The 21,375-nt window shown below is 41.8% G+C and overlaps 1 protein-coding gene across 2 annotated transcripts; it reads right to left on the bottom strand.

The window, feature by feature from the left end:
- Positions 1-2,140: 2,140 nt before the first annotated feature.
- Positions 2,141-20,404, bottom strand: emilin2a (elastin microfibril interfacer 2a). Of its 2 annotated transcripts, XM_031293987.2 has the most exons (10): positions 20,123-20,403; positions 19,438-19,563; positions 17,579-17,769; positions 15,464-17,407; positions 7,202-7,314; positions 6,979-7,153; positions 4,743-4,796; positions 4,201-4,260; positions 3,874-4,014; positions 2,141-2,984 (listed from the first exon to the last, which is right to left on the bottom strand). In XM_031293987.2, the coding sequence occupies exons 1-10, from the start codon at positions 20,329-20,331 to the stop codon at positions 2,650-2,652; spliced, it is 3,348 nt and encodes a 1,115-aa protein (XP_031149847.2). In that variant the 5' UTR covers positions 20,332-20,403; the 3' UTR covers positions 2,141-2,649. The 2 variants fall into 2 exon arrangements, with proteins under 2 accessions (XP_031149847.2, XP_031149846.2); XM_031293986.2 differs by having other exon boundaries at positions 6,979-7,314; positions 20,123-20,404.
- Positions 20,405-21,375: the final 971 nt, after the last annotated feature.

The following is a 21,375-nucleotide window of genomic DNA, read 5'->3' as shown; positions in this document are numbered from 1 at the left end:
CATAATCCACAGCTTTAGTATTAAAATATTCATGTAAATGTAAATGATAGCACTCAAATTGGAACAGTGGAAATAAGTAGATCTGGAGAGAGGGCTTAAAATGAAGGATTTTTGGTTTGCGAGGTCCTCTGGAGGATGACTATGGGAAGGTGTGTGCGCGTGTGTGTGCGTGTGTGCATGCATACATACCTAATCACTGAGTGCTGCTGCTGTTGGGGTGACAGGATTCATTCACGCTTTTCTTATGTTCCCTCAGTGGCTTTGCCGAGACTTATCCTACGCACTTTGTCTAAGCTGCACCCACAGATGCAACTCAGAACACTTCTCCCCACATGCACTTCACTGAAGGTCTCTATAGACAGCAGACCAGAGTATGCAATTAATGCAGGATGGAAGAGTTCTAGTTTTACCTCTTTGTTGTGTGAGTGACCTTCTGACACCACAGACAAATCAGCTATTCTGAAATATGTCTAAATGTTCGTTTGAGGTGCTGGACCAAGCTACCCCTTTGTGTGTGTGTGTGTGTGTGTGTGTGTGTGTGTGTGTGTGTGTGTGTGTGTGTGTGTGTGTGTGTGTGTGTGTGTGTGTGTGTGTGTGTGTGTGTGTGTGTGTGTGTGTGTGTGTGTGTGTGTGTGTGTGTGTGTGTGTGTGTGTGTGTGTGTGTGTGTGTGTGTGTGTGTGTGTGTGTGTGTGTGTGTGTGTGTGAGAAATGATAAAAGACTGTTCCTCTGGGGGACCAGAGGAAGAGCCATTTGGGTTTTGTTTGGAGATAACGAGGAAATACTTGAGGAACCTTTTTGAAAGCGCTTCACTGGCATTATGTGTGTTGTGTTGTAGGGAAAGACTGGTGGGCAGATGTGCCACTCCACTGACATGGATCATACCTCCAGCACAAGTGTAACACTAACTAAATAGTGTGTGATATTGAGGATTCAAAATCAGAAGAGAGTTGGACAGAGACTTAACAGCCGAAAACCATTCAATGGAACAAAAAGCACAATTTACGATCATGGCTAGATTGTCACTATTATCGTCATTATTTTGCTGAAGTGTTTCCGCATTCACTCTGTAGCGCAGATGTTTTTGTGATGATTAAGATGTGTGTTTTGCTTTGATTTATTTGCTTGTTTGGTAAAGTCAAATAGATGTATATCTTATGATTAACAAAATGAATTCCATTCTTTCTATGAAAGTAAAGCATCTTGTGTGTGAAGAATCACACTTCATTCTCTATGATCCTGGGATATGTCGTGTGTGTGTATATATGTGTATATATATATATATATATATATATATATATATATATATATATAATGTTTGTTCGTTCTGTTGTTGGAAATAGATCCAGTATATATGCTGATCATCACATTCTTCTGTCTTCGATGCCTTTTTCTTTTATTATTTCTTATAAAGTGTCTGATCTTTTGTGAGACTATGTTTGTTCCATTCTGTTTGGAGGTAACGCTTGCTATTTGATTGTGTCTGACCAACAGGAATACCTAGTGTATGCTGTGTTTGATTTGTATGGAAATGTGGTTTAAAGTATGTTTTAAAGAACAAAATACATGGTATGAAGGAAAAAAAGATACAGGCCTAATGAAGCTAACAAAGTGTGGCTTATGGTCATATTTGTATTAAATAAAGTTTCTAAGTGAATACATGTATGTGTGCTGCATTTTTCTAATGTCTCCAGAGTTAAAAAGTTCAACAGTAACTACAGACTAGAGAAGTACATTTTGTCCTGTTGTTTATTTTTTAAGTATCAATACATGAACTAGGTTGTGCAGTTTAAATACCTTGGCTAATTCCACATTTCTGTTGTTGTTGTTTTTTTAATAATAACCAAATAACTGTTCACTGAATAACTTTGAATAGAAATCCGTATTTTTCTCTTCTTTAAAGGTTAATGGAGGCTGAACGAAAGGCTAAATACACTCTTGCTGGTTCTTACAGTTTTGTTGGAATATTTTAAGTCTCAGGAGTGAGGTAAAGGGGAAATTTATTTTTCATCCACACCCACTTTACGCAATGACCCAAATGGGGGTTTTGCCTTCTAACCTTTTTCAGTGCTGTTTCTGAAGCCAGACAAGTTTTTAACATAAAAGCTTGTTGTATTGCTAAACCTCATGCTTTTTCCACATCAGTCTCTTCACGTGTATCTATTAATCATCATTCTCTCCTTCTGCAGTACACATTACAGAGTAAGATGAAGTGACCTTATACTTTGATTTATCATGGTTCATTGTGTTACCAACAATATCATATTCTGCTGACATGTTGACCATACTGTATTGAGTTTCTGAGATGGTTTTCTTAAAATAATAATTACATGATTCTTTTTAATGTTAATTTATAAACACTTATTTACACAAGACATCCACAATAGGTACAAGAAGCAACTCGATAATCAAATACATTAGAAATAAATCCTGCTTATTGTATTCAGGTATATTTGGCAAATAGCTTACCACTTGCAATGTTAGGACTTCTTAACTGAATTTATAAGTGAGGATCTTCACACAGTGGCACTGCGTTGTAAAGAAGCTGCATCACAGCAAATCAGTGAAAACTGGTTTCTTTAACATTTCCTCCAGTCCAACTATCTGGGAACAAACTAGTCCTTGCTGTTACTGGCCAGCTGAGCTCCAGCTATCTTTTGGCCTGTGGTGCATACAGGAAGATGGCGCTGTAGGTGGAGAGGATCTCCCTGGCCCCGGTGGTGGCAAGCTGGCCTCCGGTCCTCACCAGGCCCACGCGGTCTCCTTTCCTCAGGGGCACAATCAGACTGAAGGACACCGAGCCTCCGCAGCCGCAGTTCGCAGCAGCTGAGCCCCCGTGTTGGCCAGCCACAGGCCCCACTGAGCTCTGCAGCCTCTGGATGCTGCGGTTAGACACGGACAGGACAGCCTCCACGCGGTCACCCTGCTTTGCAGTCAACAGTCCTGAAATCAGGTATCGTCCATCCAGAGGTACAGTGAAGATCCCTGTGGAGATGAGAAAGGGAAAGAGGTAGTGTGGGTAAGATCAATGAATAGAGTTTAATGTATACGAATGTGATCAATGAATAGAGTCTGATATTTACTAAAGTGATCCATGAATAGCGTGCCGTTTACTAATGTTTGTTGCTCCGGCGGAGGGGCCTGTTCTTCATAGCCAAAATGAATAACTGAATTAGGTTGAAGATTAGTTTCACACTTTTTAAAATCTTTCTTGAAACAATAGTCAGGTTCCCATTTCAACATTGAAACAGGCTTTGCTTTGTGTAATCATTCCTCCTGTTCATACTGGCCATTAAGAGACCACATGCTAATGCCCTGCAAATGGAAGAGATGGGAGTCAAAATCCAGTCCTAATTCTGTACAAAAATGTATTCAAAAGTTTATCTGAAGCTCTTATGATTAGTCAAGTAGATGTCTTCCAAAGATATTTTTTGTTACTGTCCTTCCACTGCTTTTCAAAAGAGAAACACTGTCCAGGGACATCAGCTTTGAAAGATAGCCACTCGTTTTTATTTACTAAGACTGCTGAAGCCTCATATTATTGATTATTGATTTTCATGATACGGTAAAATATTCTCTGTAGTAAATAAAACCATTACTCGAAAGAACCGATCCATATTTAGTGTGCAGTACTACATGGGGAAAAGAGAGAGAAAAGAACAGCTGTCTAACAATTATTTAAGAACCATCTGAGAAACAGGGCCCTGATGACCAAAGAAACCACACAGGTGGAAGATACAAAGCAATAAACCTGGTGTTATATGTAACTTAAATGTTTGTTCTGTATGACTGACATGAAATGTAGCCAACACGTCCATGTACGGTATCATAGTGACACTGCAACAAATATTAAATTGTTGTTGTTAATGTGTACCTGTGTGGGGATTGTAGTGTCCTCCGTCATTGACTAGAACTCTGTTGAAGCGGATGAAGCCAAAGTCTCCAGAGAGCGGCTGCTGTGTGAGGCCAGCAGAGAAGGAGAAGGGATCTGCAAAGGCGCTGTTGTCGGCTGAAACTAGAACGAAAAACATGCGCGTACTCTAAGTCAACCAGTGGCTCATTTCAAAGATACATCACGTTTCACACTTTATATACAGTGAGAGTATATATATATATATATATATATATATTAGCTTCGTCGCAAATCTTCATATTTGAGCTCACGATTTGTTTACATTTTTTTCTCTATCGATGCAGTTACCTGGAGATTCAACTGGAGCGTGATGCATCGGGTTCCAGGGTACCTTTGCTGCTATGGGAACTACAAGGTACAAATAAAGAAAGTGTTAATTGTGTATTACTGTAATTCCTACAGTCACAGCTGTGAAGGGTTGGCACCTTTATTTTATAGATGTTATAATCTCATACTGTGTGTGTGTGTGTATATATATATATATATACACACACACTGTATATGCTTGTTTTCTGGTTGGTAAGTAGCTAAAAAGAAAAAGAAATAGATCTTTGTTTCAGTAAATATAGCCAGTATCTACTCAGTAATTTTCTTCACCGTGCAGCACAGGGTAAAACTTTCTGGTATAAGTACCTGCAGACGAGCTGAAATCCTTTCACAGTCTGCCCACACCTCTTTAAACTTAACACATCCAGTTCCTTCTACCTCACACTCTCACGCTATACATTATTCACAGCTTTTCCCCAAAAGAAAATTCACACACTGATGTAGTTGAATGGCAAAGCCTGCAGATGCATGTATTGTAACTTGATATTGAACTGCTACAATACCTTGGTGGCTGGTTGATAGAGGCTTGAAAAACACAGGCTGCGGAGGAGGATAACCTGCAAAAGAACACATCATGTTTTATCATCATCTGAAGAGAAAATACTCCTGCCAGATGCAGTTGTCTGGTTTTCCATCTGAACATTATGGCAAAACATTATGGCATTATGTGGGATAGTTTCCCAGAGAAGGTATAAAATTAAAAGTAAACAGGTTGCAATCTAGACTTCATCATTTTGGTTTTACAAGTGCCTTTTTGTATGAGTTGATGTTGATTTAGCTTTTTCCTGACAATGGGATCTATAAGCAGATTGAGTCTTGAAATGATTTAAACCGCAGATATTTATGCTGTTTTAGTTCTAAATAAGACCAACAACCATAGAACAGAAATAAAACAATCACAAGGATTCACAGCCCTGTAAAGAAAAGATGATGTGAAAACCTACCCCTCAATGGTGAAGATTAATTAAAAACTCGTACGACTCTATTCCAAAGCCTGAAGATTTGCATGCATTTTGGATTCTCAGGTTAGGATTCTTGACTAACATGGATTTAAAGGACATATTTCAAAACTGTTCTCTATTCCTTGACTGCCAAAACTTGCCATGCGGGGGTTAAAACAAAGCCTTTGTTTTGTTGTTTAATATTTCCCCTTATGTGGCCGGGTTGGGTCAGTGGGTAGAGCAGGCGCACATATACTGAGAGGTTTATGCCTTGACGCAGAGGTCCAGGGTTTGAGTCTGACCTGTGAGCATTTCCTGCATGTCTTCCCCCTCTCTCTCCCCTTTCTCCCCTAGCTGTCCTGTCAAAATTAAAGGCGGAAAAGCCCAAAATATTATCTTTAAAAAAAAAAAAGTCCCCTTATTATCCTACTGAATATGCAGTCCAGTTAATTCCATCCAGAACTGGCTCTGTGACTATCTGTTGTCTCTTCCGTCTAATCTGAGTTGGCCCAAAAAACCAAAGTACATGGATAATTAAACTTTGTTTATGGGTTCCATGTGTAAAACTGGCTAAAAACGAGACAGACCTCAGGCTCAATTCCAAATACTGTCATTGCTGGTGCAGTTAAGATGAGTATATCTGATGTGACTGTGAATTGACAGCACTGTTGAAAAGAGGAGCATACATATATTATGTCACACATGTGGTAATGCTGGCTCAGCCTAGCTCTCCATGATGTCAGAATTATGACACAGTGTCATAAAATGTCCTTCTTGTCATGGCAGTGATGACAGATTCCAGTGTCAGCCTTCATTTATACAGATGGACTCTGTGCATCAGAATCTGGATTAACGCTTTCAGTTACAGCCTGGGGAACAAAACATTAGGCTAAGCATGGGGGGGTAGGGTGTAGATCTGACAATCAAAACAGATGTTCGAGAACAACCTGGAATAGATTGCTATCATTTTATCAGATTACACAAGCAAAGTACACACACTTTCATTTACAAACAACATACAGTATAAAAATGAGTGTGGTGAGTTTTCTTTGTTTCTGGTGTGTGCACAAGGGTCGTATTTACTAAGTGAATATTTGACTTAGTAAAGTGCCACGAGTCGTTTTAATGACATTGTAAAATGGCTTATAGGCTAAGCCTGTTAGTAATTATTATTAATATGTATTGGTTATTTCAAATGGTGTAATTTATTTCTTTTGTTACGCCCTTATTCCCTGTACTTCTTCCCCTGTACATACCATTATTTTAGATACCCATTGTATTTCCAAATCAGGTTTTGAGTAGGGCTGCACAATTAATCGCAATTGTATCAAAATCGCAATATGGACTAGTGCAATATCCAAATCGCAGGGGGGCGATATTTGTTAAAAGAAAAATATGTGTCAAACCATTCTGAATTAAGTATTGTGGTGCTGCAGAGATGTCCCGGCCTACAAATCCTATCCTACAGACTAAAGAAAAAAATCTTTGTTTGGTACAGATCCTCGCAAAAATCACAGTTAATAATTTTCAATGAAAATGAGAATAATGATACAAAAACGATCATTCCCTCCAATATTGTGATTTCAAATCGCAATATCAGTCAAAATAATCACAATTAGATATTTTCCTCATATCGTGCAGCCATTTGAGCCATAAATCCATGTGGTCTTGAGTGAAACTAGAATGAGACTAAATTCATGCGGTTTTTTAGTGTTCACACAGATCACAATCACTTGTGAAAAAACTTCCAAATTAGAGCTGCAGTGTGAAGATGATCATCACCATTAGCCCTACTCACCTGGTGCTCCAGCAAATCCTTTGACAGGCATGCTGGACGAGTCTTCAGACCCTCTCCGCACAGTCACCCTGCGGCTGTACCCTGGAGGTCCTGCCTCACCCGTTTCCACCACCGGCCTTTTGGGAACCAAGGGAACAGTGGGGTGGCCTGGTTGGCGGGGTCTGGACGGCTGGCTTGGTGGGCTGATCTTCGTCGAGTGCACGTTGGGCTGCAGTGGTTGGCTGGGATTGTATGGCGGCGGTGGGATGATGAGAGGGATGTGGATTTGTTGGATTCTGGTACTGGGCTGAGTCAAATTTGGCAAAATAGCAGGCCTCTCTGGTCTTAATGTCATTCCTTAGAAAGAAAAAGACAGACAATGGGAATATCATAAATATATCAAATTATGGTTCACTTTCTAACTGTATGATAGGCATTACCATCTGATCACAACAACGGAAAGTTATGGAAGAGGCTGTAATTGCAAAGGCACAAGCCTTCGATTTACTTCTTTGTTTTTAAATCCCACTTCCTCTCCCATTCAGACCACATCCCTCCCTTCTCTTGTGAATTCTCCCTTAACGACTTGAATTCTGATAACAGGCAAAAATTAGATCTGGCTTTCACTGCTCCTCTGAGCTATTCTTTCAACCGATACCATTATTACCCCTCATAAAAGCAAAGCGGGTGGTCGGTGTGAGTTTTAGGCAACAAGAACCATCTGAACGGAAACCAGTTGGCTGATTGCCGGACCCCCTGAGGGCGCAGACATTACCTGGACCTCTGAGGTGAGCTGGAGACGCTGTGAGAGTGTCCTGAAGACAAATAAGAATAATTACAGTACCTGCTTTGTGTCAGCCCCGTCTCAAAGCCAGGTGTCAGACAGATTGTGTCAAGCCGTACTTAAGATTCAGTGAAGGGGGTTCTACATTAAATGGCTTGTTTAATGCTTCATGTGTCTGTAGTGCTGTTTAAACATTGTGGGTGAGGTTGGAGTATGCAACAGGATTACTATAATGTCATTCAGCCAAGAACACTTACTTCAAGGAAATGACCACTTATTCCAAATGATTATATACACTTAGATTTTACGGAAAAGGCACTGATCTTTGGGGAAGCACTTAAACAATACAAACAACAAAGATTTTATAGGGAGAACAAACCTCTACTACAATACAAAATCACATGGAAAATTCCATGGAGTTGCTAATAGCCAAAGAGTACACTGAGGACACGGAGGATTAAAAAAAACATGATGGAGTCTTCAGAAGAGGTAATGATCTTCACTCGAGCTTTTGCACAGGAAACCATACTGAGAAATACAGAGGGTTGTGTGGAGCTGATAGTCTTAATTAGCTTTGTAGAAACTCATTTGGCAATGGCTTGAATGTAACGGACGTTCATTAATATCAACAAGTTGCGCACTAAAGCTTTCAAGGCGAACTATGCAGGAATTCTCGCTTACTGTTTGTAAACACAACGTTCAAAGTTGGCCCCTCCTCCCCCCGGCAAAGGCTGACGCCCAAAAACGTCCCCAAGGCAGCAAAAGAAGAAGAAAAGGGCAGGGTATCTGCAGCTACAGACACCGCTACACACTTCTAGTGGGTTATAAGTGATGATTTTACTTTTGTATGAGTCAATACATTGTTTTTTAGGAGAATCCTGCATAGTATACCTTTAAGAACCACTTGCAGGCTTTTTCTGGAGCTTTCAACCGTATCACACTGTCATCAGCAGATAGAGTCAGAGCAGAACTCCATCTGCTAATGATGACCACAAAATGCAGTTGAAAGCTCTGGAGAAAAGCTGGTCAATGGACAGTATGTTTTTTTTATTTATTTTTTATTAATATTTGTAGTGCTTTTTTTATTTCCTTTTTATTATAAAGCAGCTGGAGAATAACAGGCAGCAAAGGGTCACGGATCAGAATCAAACCTGGGCCGCTGCCAAGGACTCCGCCTATATGGGTCGCACCAAAGCCCGTCTACGGAAAGCCTATTTAGCCCCATTGTACCGAATTTGGTTGCAGTTCCACCAGAGTTCCACTGGGGGTGATCGCAGGCAAGTGCAAAATGAATGGGACTCTATGGAGTTAGACGGCTAAATTTGTCTCTTTTGCCTGATTGCCGTTGAGAAATCTCAAATTTGATTGTAGTTTTTGCAAGTTCAACATGAATTATAGGTTGAAAGTTGAATGAATGAGTACTTATGTCCTTTCGATTTCTTACAGATTGAGTCGTTGTTGCCATAACACGCTAGCATTCCGCTAATGAATGCTGATTGGTCAGTTAAAGACTGATTACGACCAGAGATCCCGCTTGACGGCATCCAAAGCGGAACCAGAATGTCGGAGTGAATATTTCGGCGTGGTCTTTAAAACATTAGCAAACCTCTTTCTAGCACGTGTATTGACAGGGAGAGTCTAATCTGTCAGCTGTGTTGTCGATGCCTCGAAAGAACAAAGGAAGTGACTCAGAGCTTGCCGTAAAGCAGTATCTCTGGCCGTACGATGTGTATGACGTCACTGACATTTTAAAAGGCGTTTTTAGAACAAAAAAGCAACTTTAAAAAAATCTAACAACCAGCAGTGTGTGTTTTCTTTGCCTCTCCTTCCGAATGCAACATTCAAATTACTAGACAAAAAATGATATCCTGAGAAAAGTGGATATAGCTCCAATAGAGTCCCATTCATTCTGCACTCGCCCGTGAGCGCCCTATAGTGGAACCAGAGTGGAACTGCAACCAGTTCAGAAGCCAGAAGTATCGAGAGAGTGGAACTTCTTCCCTTATTAGAACTTCTTTGGTTGCACACTCTACCGGGTGAGTAAGAGGTCACCCCAGTGGACCTTAAGTGAAGATCATTTTGTCAAAGTACTGTATCCGAGGTCATGAATGAACATTGACGCTCAAACCCACAGGGTACCATTTAATTACTTTTTAGCATCTTGAAACTGAAAGAATTATTTCAATGGCTGTAAGTTCATCCGCAGCCAACAACATAATGATGTATCAAAAGTCAACTGTATATTTAGTCTTGTACTGAGGCAAAGTAATCAATCCAAGTACCTGAGAGCAATGGTATTACATTGGAGTCTGCCTGTTACTCTGGATTGTGAAAGCCACTCTGTTCTTATCAAATAAAACACCATCAACCATTAACAAAACTCTTCCTTCTTACTGCAAGTGATACCACAAGCTACTCAGAAACCACATATATAATCCAAAACAAATTAAAACCAGCAATCATGTTGTACTGAGATAATCAGAAATCTCCCTCATTTCCTCTCTGTACCTCCTTCAAGACGTCGGTTGCCTGAGTGCATATTTCCCATGAGCTCTCAGCCTGTGTCTCACTAAGGGGGCAACCACAAAGTCGAAAAAACACACAGACAGGCACACACATACACACACCAGTGCTGGTGCAACCAAGAGCTTCACCAAAACCAGATGTTTATTGCTCACAAGCAGATTGAGAAACTGCAGGGGGAGGGATGCTGTAGTCATTTCCACAGATTCGGGTGACAGTGCGTGAGTGTCTGAAAGCGTTGAGGAATATTGCAGCCGACAAGCTGATCATGCGATGGAAAATTGTGTCAGGGGGCACAGAGCAGGGTGTGGTTTGTTACACATACAATAATGCATCCCTCACACTCCGACCATCCTTTTTTTTCTTTTCTTGCTATGCACATGGACACAATTTCATCCTCTACTCCATTTCCTCCAGTGATATTAATGATGGGAGGTTCAAATTGTGCACTGCATGGCAGGCCTCAGGGACTCCCATTGTGTATCTGGGTCCATTCTCCTCTGAAGACTTCCAGATGGGCTCACGGGTCAGAGATGGAAACACCTCACCTAGTCGAGGCTTCAGAGCAGAAAAAAATTCTGGTGCTGACTAAATATATACAGTGTGTTTGTGGTGGTGTCAATTTCAAATTTCCATTCTTTCCCAGCAGACACCCTTTAACTTCAAAAAGCCTTTGATAGCTTGTTTTTCTTTTATTCCCTCATCACGCTAGACAGTTAATCTTACTGCTATATAAAGTCAGAATGATCAATTGAAAAGCATTGATCCATGAAATCAAAGCCTTTATTTTATCCCTGCTTTAATACAACCAGCACAAGACGGTTGATTATTCGCCATCTGATTAAGGAACAGCATGCTCAAGCTCTTTGAAAACAGAATTTCCCATACATTTCCTGATAACTTCTATTAAACAGTCTGCACCCTAATCGCACATAACTTCAAAGTCACTTTGATACATCTGTGTTATACTTTAAAATGACGCAACAGAGTCGCTGCTGCTTAACTACAACTACCTATCGGAAAGAAAACAGCCAGAAACACACACACACACACACACACACACACACACACAGGCTGTAGCAACAGACCTCTGCAGCAGCAGCTGCTGCTGTGGGTGAAGCAGTGCCAACATTTTAAAACTGAAGTCACACGATTTCATTCAGCAGTCACATTGTGAGGGCAAAGCTATTCCAGTTAATCTTTCAGTTATGCTATTACAACACCTCATCTGTTCACAGCCTCCTCAGGGCCTTCATATGACAGAGTAGAATATGAGATCAAATGCAGAGAGGAAACATTTCAGTAGGCTCTCAACCACCACCACACCCATTTTTATTTTTTTATGGATTTTTATTTTTTATTTTTATGGACATTTAGACTATTTCTCTCCTTCCCAAACATAAGGAAAACATTCAATCCTCATGCTACCTCAGTCACACAGTCCAACTCCCTCTCCCGTGGGATTTAGAATACAGACTATGAGCACAAAGAGAGAAATATCATATTTGCCCTTAAAAGAAAAGATCAACATTTTGGGAAAATGTACTTTCTTGCCACTCTATTGTCTGTACAATAAATATAAGCTATAACAACAGCCCGCTAACTTAGCTTAGCATGAAGACTGTAAAAGGTAGGAAACAGCTAGCCTGGCTCTGGTCCAAAGGCGGTCTCGCTTTGCCAGACCCTCCACCAAAGTGCGCTGAAGGAGGGTCTGGCTACTCCACATATCATTCGGGGATGGGAGGAAAACGTGTTCTGGTTTAATGGCATTTCTTTAAACCAATCAGAATCGTCATGGGCAGTGCTAAACTCCGCACAGAGCCGCTGCAAAATAGTCACACGAGAGAAAACGAGTCAACAATAGTCCTCATAAGTCCACCGAATTTAAAAATCCAACACAAAGATAGCGGAAGGAAACGGGAAATACATGCATCCGGCGGAATTTCCTGCAGCACCTGAGCAATCCCGGAAGTGGAACGCAAAGGATATAGACTAGCCCAAAGGTAACCAAAAAATTGTTCAATCCGTACAAAAACCAAAACATAAAAACGACATAACTTGGGTTATGTGACAGACAGGTTGCCTGACAAAAAAAGATATAACGTATTCATTAGTGAGCTTTAGAGCTGCTTCAAACTTAGCAAACAGAAATGTGAGTGGTATCAATCTCTTAATTTAACTCCCAGCAAGAAAGCGAATAAGCGTATTTCCAACAATGTTAAACTTTGAATATGCTCACTCATATGAATGAAAGCTAGAAACTGATTTTCCTATTGCAGTGTTTCCTTTAGGATTTTTTTTAGCAGTGGGGGCAGGTCCGAATGCGATGCGCGTGCCAGCTTGCGTTGTGAAGCACGTCCGCGAAATTCTCCGACATGCACTCTGACAATGCAGCCCTATTTCTGATACCGTGGGGGGCAGAAATGTTGCCGTGGGGGGCCACCACGGTCAAATCAACATAGAGGAAACACTGTATTGAGATATTTCAACAACTAATTAAGTAAGAACCCTGCTGACAATCATGTTTCACAGTCATGCTGCAGTAGGCACAATTCTGTCTGATTTAATGCTGGGCAGAGGTGCAATGTTACGGGCACGGTAATGAAATCAAATATCACAGTTTGGAAATATCTGCCCATATTTGGCAAAGAGTGAAATGGAATACAAAATGCCTCTCTCTACACCACAACCATTAATTCATCTGCCCTTCTTTTTTCCTCAGGTCCCTGTTATACCATTGTTTTGGACGATGGTTTAAGAAAGGGAGGCATTGGTGATGGGGCCCCAGTCATGACATCACAGCTGAGGGTAGTCGAAGCATCTGGTCCTGGGTGTGGAGCCATGCTTCTCCCCTCTCCATCAAGACTGGCTCCAGCAGTGAGTCAGGGCCCTTAATGAGGACCAGACTTCACACATCAGACTGAGGTCACCCTACAGGAATCTCTGGAGGTTGGTATGTGTTCATGTATAAAGAGAAAGAGAGGGGGAGAGATACGTATGTATTGTGTATGAGCCTGTGTCTGTGTGTATGTAATTGTGTACTGAGAGACTGCGAACTGAGATCCAGTGGTATGTGTAAAAAAGCTATGTCATCATGGTGCAAGAAAGAAGACCTTACAGCTCAACATGTTCATAAAGGGAGTGGGTGGACCAGCCTGTTCGGGTGTTCTGACATTTGGGAGAAATGAGGCACAAAACAGTGCGAGTAAATCATCAGAGTAGTTAGGAGGGGCTGACCTCAGCATGTCAAACTTTAATTCCTTTTATAAAAACTGGGGAATTCCTAGGACAACATGAATCTAAGTCACAGGAAGTTTCCAATGTGGGCCTCTGCCTCTTGGTGCTGGGACATATTGAATGACATATTCAAGGCAAGCATGGGAGGCCCAGTGAACCCGTGTCCCCCCTCTCCGGGAAATACCCTGTGGCCATTCATGGGATCTGATTCTTCCCTCCAAGCCTCCATGCAAGCAAAGCAAGCATAATGCATTATATGGAGGATTATCTTCAGGAAAAGTTTGTGTTTACACAGATGTTAATCACACTTGATAAACTCATATGGTGGAAGTTGGAGAGGAAGTTGCAAAGGAGTTTTGTGTATTTAGTAATTTCAGTGCCTGACTGCGCTAATGGGAGAATCCATAGAATTTTGAGTGGTGAAGTTGTGCCTTAATGTATATCTAATTACAGTCATACGGCACATCTTTTCGGTCACACTGAAAAGTTTAAGGTAAAATAATACATATGCTTATTTGCTTTCTTGCTGGGAGTTAGATGAAATTCAAAATGAAGTTACAGCCAGCAGCACCCAGTTAGCTTAGAATAAGACTTGAAACGGGGGGGAGAGCTACATGTAGCATGTCTCTCTCCAAAAGTCATTTAAAAAATTCAAGCATAAAACCCCCTGTAAAACCACAACTTGATATTTTTACACTTCATTTTTTTGGACAGATTAAACAAAAACATACCGATTTAGATTGGATTTTGTTACCAATGGACAATTACCAGGCTAGTTGTTTTCACCTGTTTCCACTCTTTATACCAAGCTAAAGTAACCGGGTGCTGGCTGTAGCTTTATATTGAGCATACTCTTCTAATTGCAACATACATGCAGTGCACACCTTTTTCATTGTGGTGTACTTAATTAAAGAGGTGGTTCAGAATTTTGGACATAGGACCTAATTTCCAAGTTAGCCAGTATGTTATTTATCAGTGGAGACCGTTTTCAACACTTTTCATCCAGTCCTTCTAGTTGCAGAGTTCGCTGGTGCTAGGCTAGCTCAAGTCAACAGTATCTGCTAGCCTGCCACTAAAAACAGTCTTACCCACTCCACAGTACACCCGAGGCAAATAAATTATAACGCCAGACTATCGATGTAAATGTCTGTTGATAGAATAATGTTAGAAATAAAACTACCTGCATTTGTGTGTGTGTGTGTGTGTGCCGTGTGTATGCCGTGTGAATGAGTGCTGCATGTGGGTGTGTGTGTGCCGTGTGTGTGCGCCGCATGTGTGTGTGTGTGTGTGTGTGTGTGTGTGTGTGTGTGTGTGTGTGTGTGTGTGTGTGTGTGTGTGCCATGCGTGTGCGCCGCATGTGTGTGTGTGTCGTGTGTGTGTGTGCCGCTTGTGTGCATTGTTTGGAGCAATAACTCCACCTCCTCATCTGTCCAGACAAAATAGTCAGCTTTTGTTGTGCATACTACATCGAATTTCACACACTTCACCATATACATGCAGATTTCCCCCCCCCACAACGCTTGTCTAAATGCGGAATAAAAAGTGAGAATGCAACGCCACTTTTGCCTTTTCTCTTCAGATCGTTTCCGTCTGAACATAGCCTGAGTCTACATTCCCCTAAGTTGGAAGTTATTGCCGTCGTCCCCAACTCCCTGCTGCGCTGAGCTGGCTGCTTCCTTTTGGGGAGTGACAAGGTCAGAGCCAAACACCAATGCTGTACATATTCAGCATTCACATAATAATCAGTTCATCATGTTGCTGGCTAACTGATGTTCTGAGTATTGGTTTCAAACTCTGGGATCTGCTCATTCAATAAATATTGATAAATATGACCAAACAATGACTTGATTCATGTCAGTGAAAGCCAAAGAGGCCCTTTGATCATTCCTGTCATTTCCTTCTGAAGACATTACAACAAGTAGCCAATGAAGTCATCAAACCATCACCAAACCACCAACTCACCTGGCTCCTTGGCGGTGACGTCTTTCAATACGTGTTTGGCCATCGCAGACAGCTGTGCATGGAACCTCTGCAAGGAATTCTGCAGTGCAATGATGTCTGCGCCGTGGTTTCCACAGGTGACGTTCATCCTGTACACATAGTCCCGCAGACCACCAACATGTCTGTCCAGTCCATCTTTCAGCTCTCTGATATTAGCAGAAACCCTGTCTAGCCTGCCACACACCTTTTCAAGTCTGGTCACACGTCCATTCACAGCAGAGATGCCATCAGAAACACCCTGTGTATTCTGTCTACATTGACTCAGTTCAGATGACACCTGCCTACTGAGTGTATCAAGTCTGTTACCCAGCTCCTCCACCTGACGCCTGGTGTCATCTGCCTGGCTACTGAGTACTGCTGGACTCCCAGTGCCACTCTGCTCTGCATGGCAGCATGTTGAGTTTATTCTGTGCATATCCTGGTTGTATTTGCTTATGGAGTCACTTAACCCGGTAACAGCACCAGCCAGACCAAGCACATTATCTTGGAGATTAATCAATCCCTTCTGGAAGTCCTCCATCGTCTTGATACGTCCCTCATTTGCGACTGACTCCCTTCCAACAATGTCCTCCAGTTGCCTGAGCTTGTCCGTGTTGGCCCTGACATCTGTGTGAAGAACGTCCAAGTCATTCTTATATCGACTAAGGTCCTTCAAAATGTTTTCTAGACCTTTAGGTGTGGGTGATGAACTCACTGCACCAACACTAATTCCTGAGCCTGAACATCCTGCAGAGCACAACTCTCCAACAGCATTGACCTTATCATCCAAACCTTGCAGGAGGAACTTATTGTTGTTGACTTCTGTCTGGATGGCATCCATGGAGTCACCGAACATCCCAGGGAAGGAGCTATTGCTCATTTCCACCAGCATGTTTGTGAACTGGTCCTCCATGCCGCTCAGACGCTCCTCCAGAAGCTGCCGGAGTTCTGCCACTTGGTCCGAAATCATACGGGTCAGCTTCTCTTCAATATAGAAACAGTGAGTTTCTGCATTTTGCTCCGTGATATTAATGCGTGCCTCCAGCTCTTCCACCATTAGACTGAAATCATTGTCTTCCTGAGGTGCAGACAGGTGCGCCAGCTCGTTGTCAATGCGGACATTCAGGATGCGGTGAGCCTCTGCAATACGGTCAATCTCACGCCAAAGGTCTTTGTGGTCACTCCGATCCCCTTCCACTTTGAATGGATCTGTCTGCCTTTGAGTTCGTATAGGTCCATCTGCGGCAGCCATGTCCAGACGTAGTGCTCGGATCTCCTTTCTCAGATCAGCTTCTTTGGCATCTACCAGCTTGGTCAGACTAGCCAAACCTTGATCACGGTTGTCTTCACAGGTCTTGATTTTGTCATTGCATGAGCTTTGCAGCTTGGCCATCTGTTCCTCCACATTCTGGTCTAGCTCCTTCTTCAGCTTCTCAATTTTTCCATCAACGTAGGTCTGTATAACATCAAACTCTGCTATGGCTGGAGTCTGAGATTGAGAGGCATCCATCAGGACGCGGATCTGCCCCTCATGACTTGTCATGGTTCCTCTAAGGTCTTCCAGAGCTTCACCCTTGCTTTTCAGTTCATTGTTGATATCGTCCAACCGGATCACTATTTTTTCTATAGCGTTGTGTCCAGCCATCCCACCTTTAGTAGCCTGATGACCATCCAGCACTGCTGGGCTCTCCTCTGTGCTTACAACCGTAGCACTGTCTGGCGGACGCATGTTGTTAAGAAGTGTCACCAGTATCTTCTTTGTGTCTTCCTGCAGCTCTGTGCGGAGGTTGGCGGTTAACCCTGTCAAAGCAGACTGGAGATCAAGGACTGTCTGAGACAGACGCTGAACTTCACCTTCCAGAAGACGCACCTTATCTGTCCCACCATGCCTCGTCTCATGGTGCCCTGTCTCTCTCCGCTCTGGCCCTATGATCAGAAAATAAGTTATTAGATTATTATCATTTAGATTCTCTCCTCCTTTAAGCAGAATGCCACTAAGGTAGCTTAAGTTAGCGGTACTTCATTTGGAAATACATAGGTATTTAGCAGACATTGAAGAAAAAAACACTTAATGTAGAACATAAAATGGTGTCTTACTCTGTGTGTGTCTGGTTGTATATCCAGGATTTGGTGGGAGGTAAGGCTGTGTTCCCTGAACGGTTTGACGGTCTAGGGGTGGTTTTACATCTTTACAGTCCAGACCTTGGTAACCAGGACAGCATCTCCACTCCAACTCTGTGACTGTTTTGAAGGCAATCTTGTACGTGGGACGAAACCGATTTTGGTATCTGTAAAACAGGGCAGAGTAGGGGTTTTCAAAATCTCAAACCAACATGAATATAAAATTGGGAACACGGCGGTTTTTTCCAATATCAAACCCAGACCATTTGTTAAATGTTTTTCCTGTATTTTTGATTGTCTATGCTACATCTACTCTGCCTTTCCAAAAGGAAGACACTGAAGACACTCCTCCAATCACCAAAACGTCTGCTTTTTGGAACATTTTTGAGCTTCTCTACTGTTCCCCATTAAATAAACATTTCAACTTTCTAGCCAATGCAAGCAGTTTCCAAAGAAACAATAGATGACATCACTTCCCTGGAGGCAGGGGTCATTTCATGCAGAACATCTGGAAAGTTGATAACTGAAACAATCATCTTTGCACATCTCCCCAACTGACACCCTCACTGATAACACTGTTCTAGCTTGACAAATAGAAGAAAATAAACTGAAAACCTTAACATGATGGCTGTAATCAACTATGTGTGCTTAAATCTCATCCTCACATGAGATAAAGCCAGTACATTATGTTATAACTAAAATGGAAAAACTTGAGGTGTCTCTTTTCACTGCCAGCTCTTCTTGCTTTACTCAGAAATTTGGAAATGTGTTCCTGTGACCTTAGCATTGTCTGTTTCCAGGGATCTTTTCCACAATACAGTGGCTCTTGTGGATGTGTTTGTGTAAGTCAATCACAACGCTCAACCACAGATACCATGTATTGTTTCATAATGATTCACAAAGCTAAAATATAAAATTAAAAAACTGTTGCTCATGCACTTACTGGTGTAGATACTTCCATTTACAACAATCAATTACTCCATTAGAGGAACAGATTGCTTTTTTTTATCTCAGTTACTAAGTTCTAAGCTATCAGGTTCAGATTTTCTGATGATAAAGCTCATGCCCTGTTCACAGCTGTTTATCTGCAGGGATGGTCATCCAGCCCAAGTGAAAGCAGAATACAACTTGGATGAGGTTCCTTTTGATGTGGTTTCCAAATGAATTGATAGCGATGTCTATTATTTTTGCATGTTGATAAAGGCTGCAACAGGACATTGAGTTATATTATATTGATGACCACCTGCTAATGGCATATCAACAGCTGTGAAGCATCTGTAAGTGTATTATAACATATAACACATAGTAAATCAAAAAGGTAAAAGGGAACTCTGGTCTGAATTAAAAAAAATACAGAACTAAAGCCAATGTCTACGTTTTTTCATTCATTGTGACCATTCCATTTATGATCTTGGAAGGTCAGCAGTCTCCTAGCTTACTCAGATAACTATGTACATAATTCTTGACCCAATCCTCTAAGAGAAAGGGTATCTGTCCCAGGTGTGTGCTGATTTTCATCCAATTTTAGACATTGTTTACAGTTCATTAGTGTCATTTTCTTTTTGTTTTTTTGAGGATACTGTAGGATGTAAGGTAGCCTACGTGTCATACATATCAGAGGAGCTAATTAAGCTAAATGACTATGCATTTGGCTTTGGTCAATACTCCAAAAAAACATGAATAACAGTGCACATTGCTGCCAATGGAGTTTCTTCAGCCACTGTGAATATATCTGCCTCCAGGTCTCAAGAAACATTTTGTATTAGAACTCCAGTCTATCTCATACATTGAAACATACAGCCTCGCCCCCTTCCCCTCGCCCCTCGGGTGCTCACGTCACTTGTTGCTGGCAGTCAGTCTGGTAGGCTGGGCAGGGGGCCACTACGGGCTCCTGGAAGCTCTCCACACTCCCCTGCACGGCGCAGCTAACGTTCCTGCGCACCACATAGGCACACCAGTTCCTGAGGAGAGAGGCAGTTATAAACAAGAGCTTCAAAAGATGGCCACTAGCCTATCCCAAGAACTCTCAGCAACATTTTAGATGAAAAAATTGCAGTTTTTAGTGATTTTGGATCACAGTTCTGTCCTTAGAAGGAATTTCAGTGAGATTCTTCTTCGTTTTAGCCCATTTTGGTTTATCTGGAAAGAGCTGCAAACGAAGTAATGGTCTCTTGTAGATGAGCGATAGGAGTAATCACTGACATTCCAACGTTTATCTGGGTGTTATCACCTTTTGGCGACACTGGCAAACTCGAGCCAAATTTAGCCACAACTGATAAAAGCACAGTGAATGTTAACAGGCTACATAAATGACCATAATAGTCTAAACCTCTTGAGGTCATTCCGATTAACGAAAAGTTTGGACTTTATCGCGTTTTTATTGGCAACTGCGCAACAAAAGTATTTTACATTCAGGAAAAGTTGGATTAAAGAAACGCCCGTGTTGAACTGGTTATTATGACTTTAACAAAAACCGAGAAGTTCAAATGTTTCCATAAGTATAACAAACCCATTTCTTACCTGTTTCTGTGTCTGTGTACCACTCCAGTGTATGCAGACCCTTGGAACAAGTCATAAGAGGGAGACCCGTAAGTGAACTGAAAGTTCAAAAACAGTGTGAAAACTGTCCACCGCCAGTCCATCTCTCCACTCCTGTAATTCATACTTAACAAACGCCTTAAAATAAATATCCCTAACATAGAAAAAGAGGGCCACTCTGTTATTATCATGCGCGACGTTCCCAAACACCACAGTCACATTGCTCCAGTGACTGATTAAACTCCAAGTTGGGGGAAGTCCGCTGAAACTCCCTTGGAATGACGTTTGGGGCCAACACCCTCCTCCCAAAATTTCACCAGGAAAAAACTGGGCCCAGCCTTTAAAAAAGTTTTAAGCTCAAAAGGCGTTTGCTGTGTGGTAGGCATAATGTTTTCCTTTAAAAAGTTATTTTTCTTTTTAAGTCATTAATTAATGTAGATGATGCTGCCATCGGAAAGGATTTGGGATACAAGTTGATTACGTCTTTGCCATCAGCCAAATAATTCACACCTCACTGATGAACAGGATAATGTCTTGTAACCTCCAGAGTTGAAAGAGCTGTGTGTAGTGGTAGTGTTGATGATATTCATGGCCAGGGATAACAGTAGCAATTTACATTATGTCTGCTCTGTTGCTGAATGGGGATATGGGGATTCTTTTCTGCACTGAGAAAATTCTGAGCAATTTGCTGAGCAACATCTTAATGTGGAGGGACACAGAAAGTAGCACATTAGTTACACAAGAGCTTCAATTCACAGCAATTGATGCAGGAATTCATTGTATGTGCTTTAGCAATGCATGAAAGTGTGAGAATGAGATTTTTTTTTTTTTTGTGAGCTGGCCTTAAGCAGTTTCCTCCCAGTTTCACAGGGTGCTAATTGTTAAGCACACTGTATGACTTTTTCCCGATCAGATAGATAATGTCAGTTAACATATGATATAAAGACTGATCAGGAGAGCGAGCTCTGTCCTGGACTGTCCTCTGGACTCCATAGAGGAGGTGGGGGAGAGAAGGATGTTAGCTAAGCTGACATCCATCATGGACAACACCTCTCACCCTACATGACACTGTGGGGTCCCTGAGCAGCTCCTTCAGCAGTAGACTGATACACCCACGGTGTAAGAAGGAGAGGTACCACAGGTCGTTCATCCCGGCCACTGTCAGACTCTACAACACCTGCACCACCAGATAATGTTGTAGTTTTCTGTTCCTGTTTCAATTACCCACCACTCAC

This window comes from Sander lucioperca, chromosome 9 (assembly GCF_008315115.2).
Source record: "Sander lucioperca isolate FBNREF2018 chromosome 9, SLUC_FBN_1.2, whole genome shotgun sequence".
Classification (NCBI taxonomy): domain Eukaryota; kingdom Metazoa; phylum Chordata; class Actinopteri; order Perciformes; family Percidae; genus Sander; species Sander lucioperca.
Note: the sequence above shows the minus strand (reverse complement) of the source record. Positions and strands in the feature narration are given on the sequence as shown.

Coding starts and splice junctions, on each gene's coding strand:
- emilin2a (XM_031293986.2), bottom strand. CDS start 20,331: ATGATAATAACAGAGTGGCCCTCTTTTTCTATGTTAGGGATATTTATT. Junction 19,564..20,122: donor GTACACAGACACAGAAACAG/GTAAGAAATGGG, acceptor CTCTCTCCTCAG/GAACTGGTGTGCCTATGTGG. Junction 4,015..4,200: donor CGCTCCAGTTGAATCTCCAG/GTAACTGCATCG, acceptor TTTTCGTTCTAG/TTTCAGCCGACAACAGCGCC.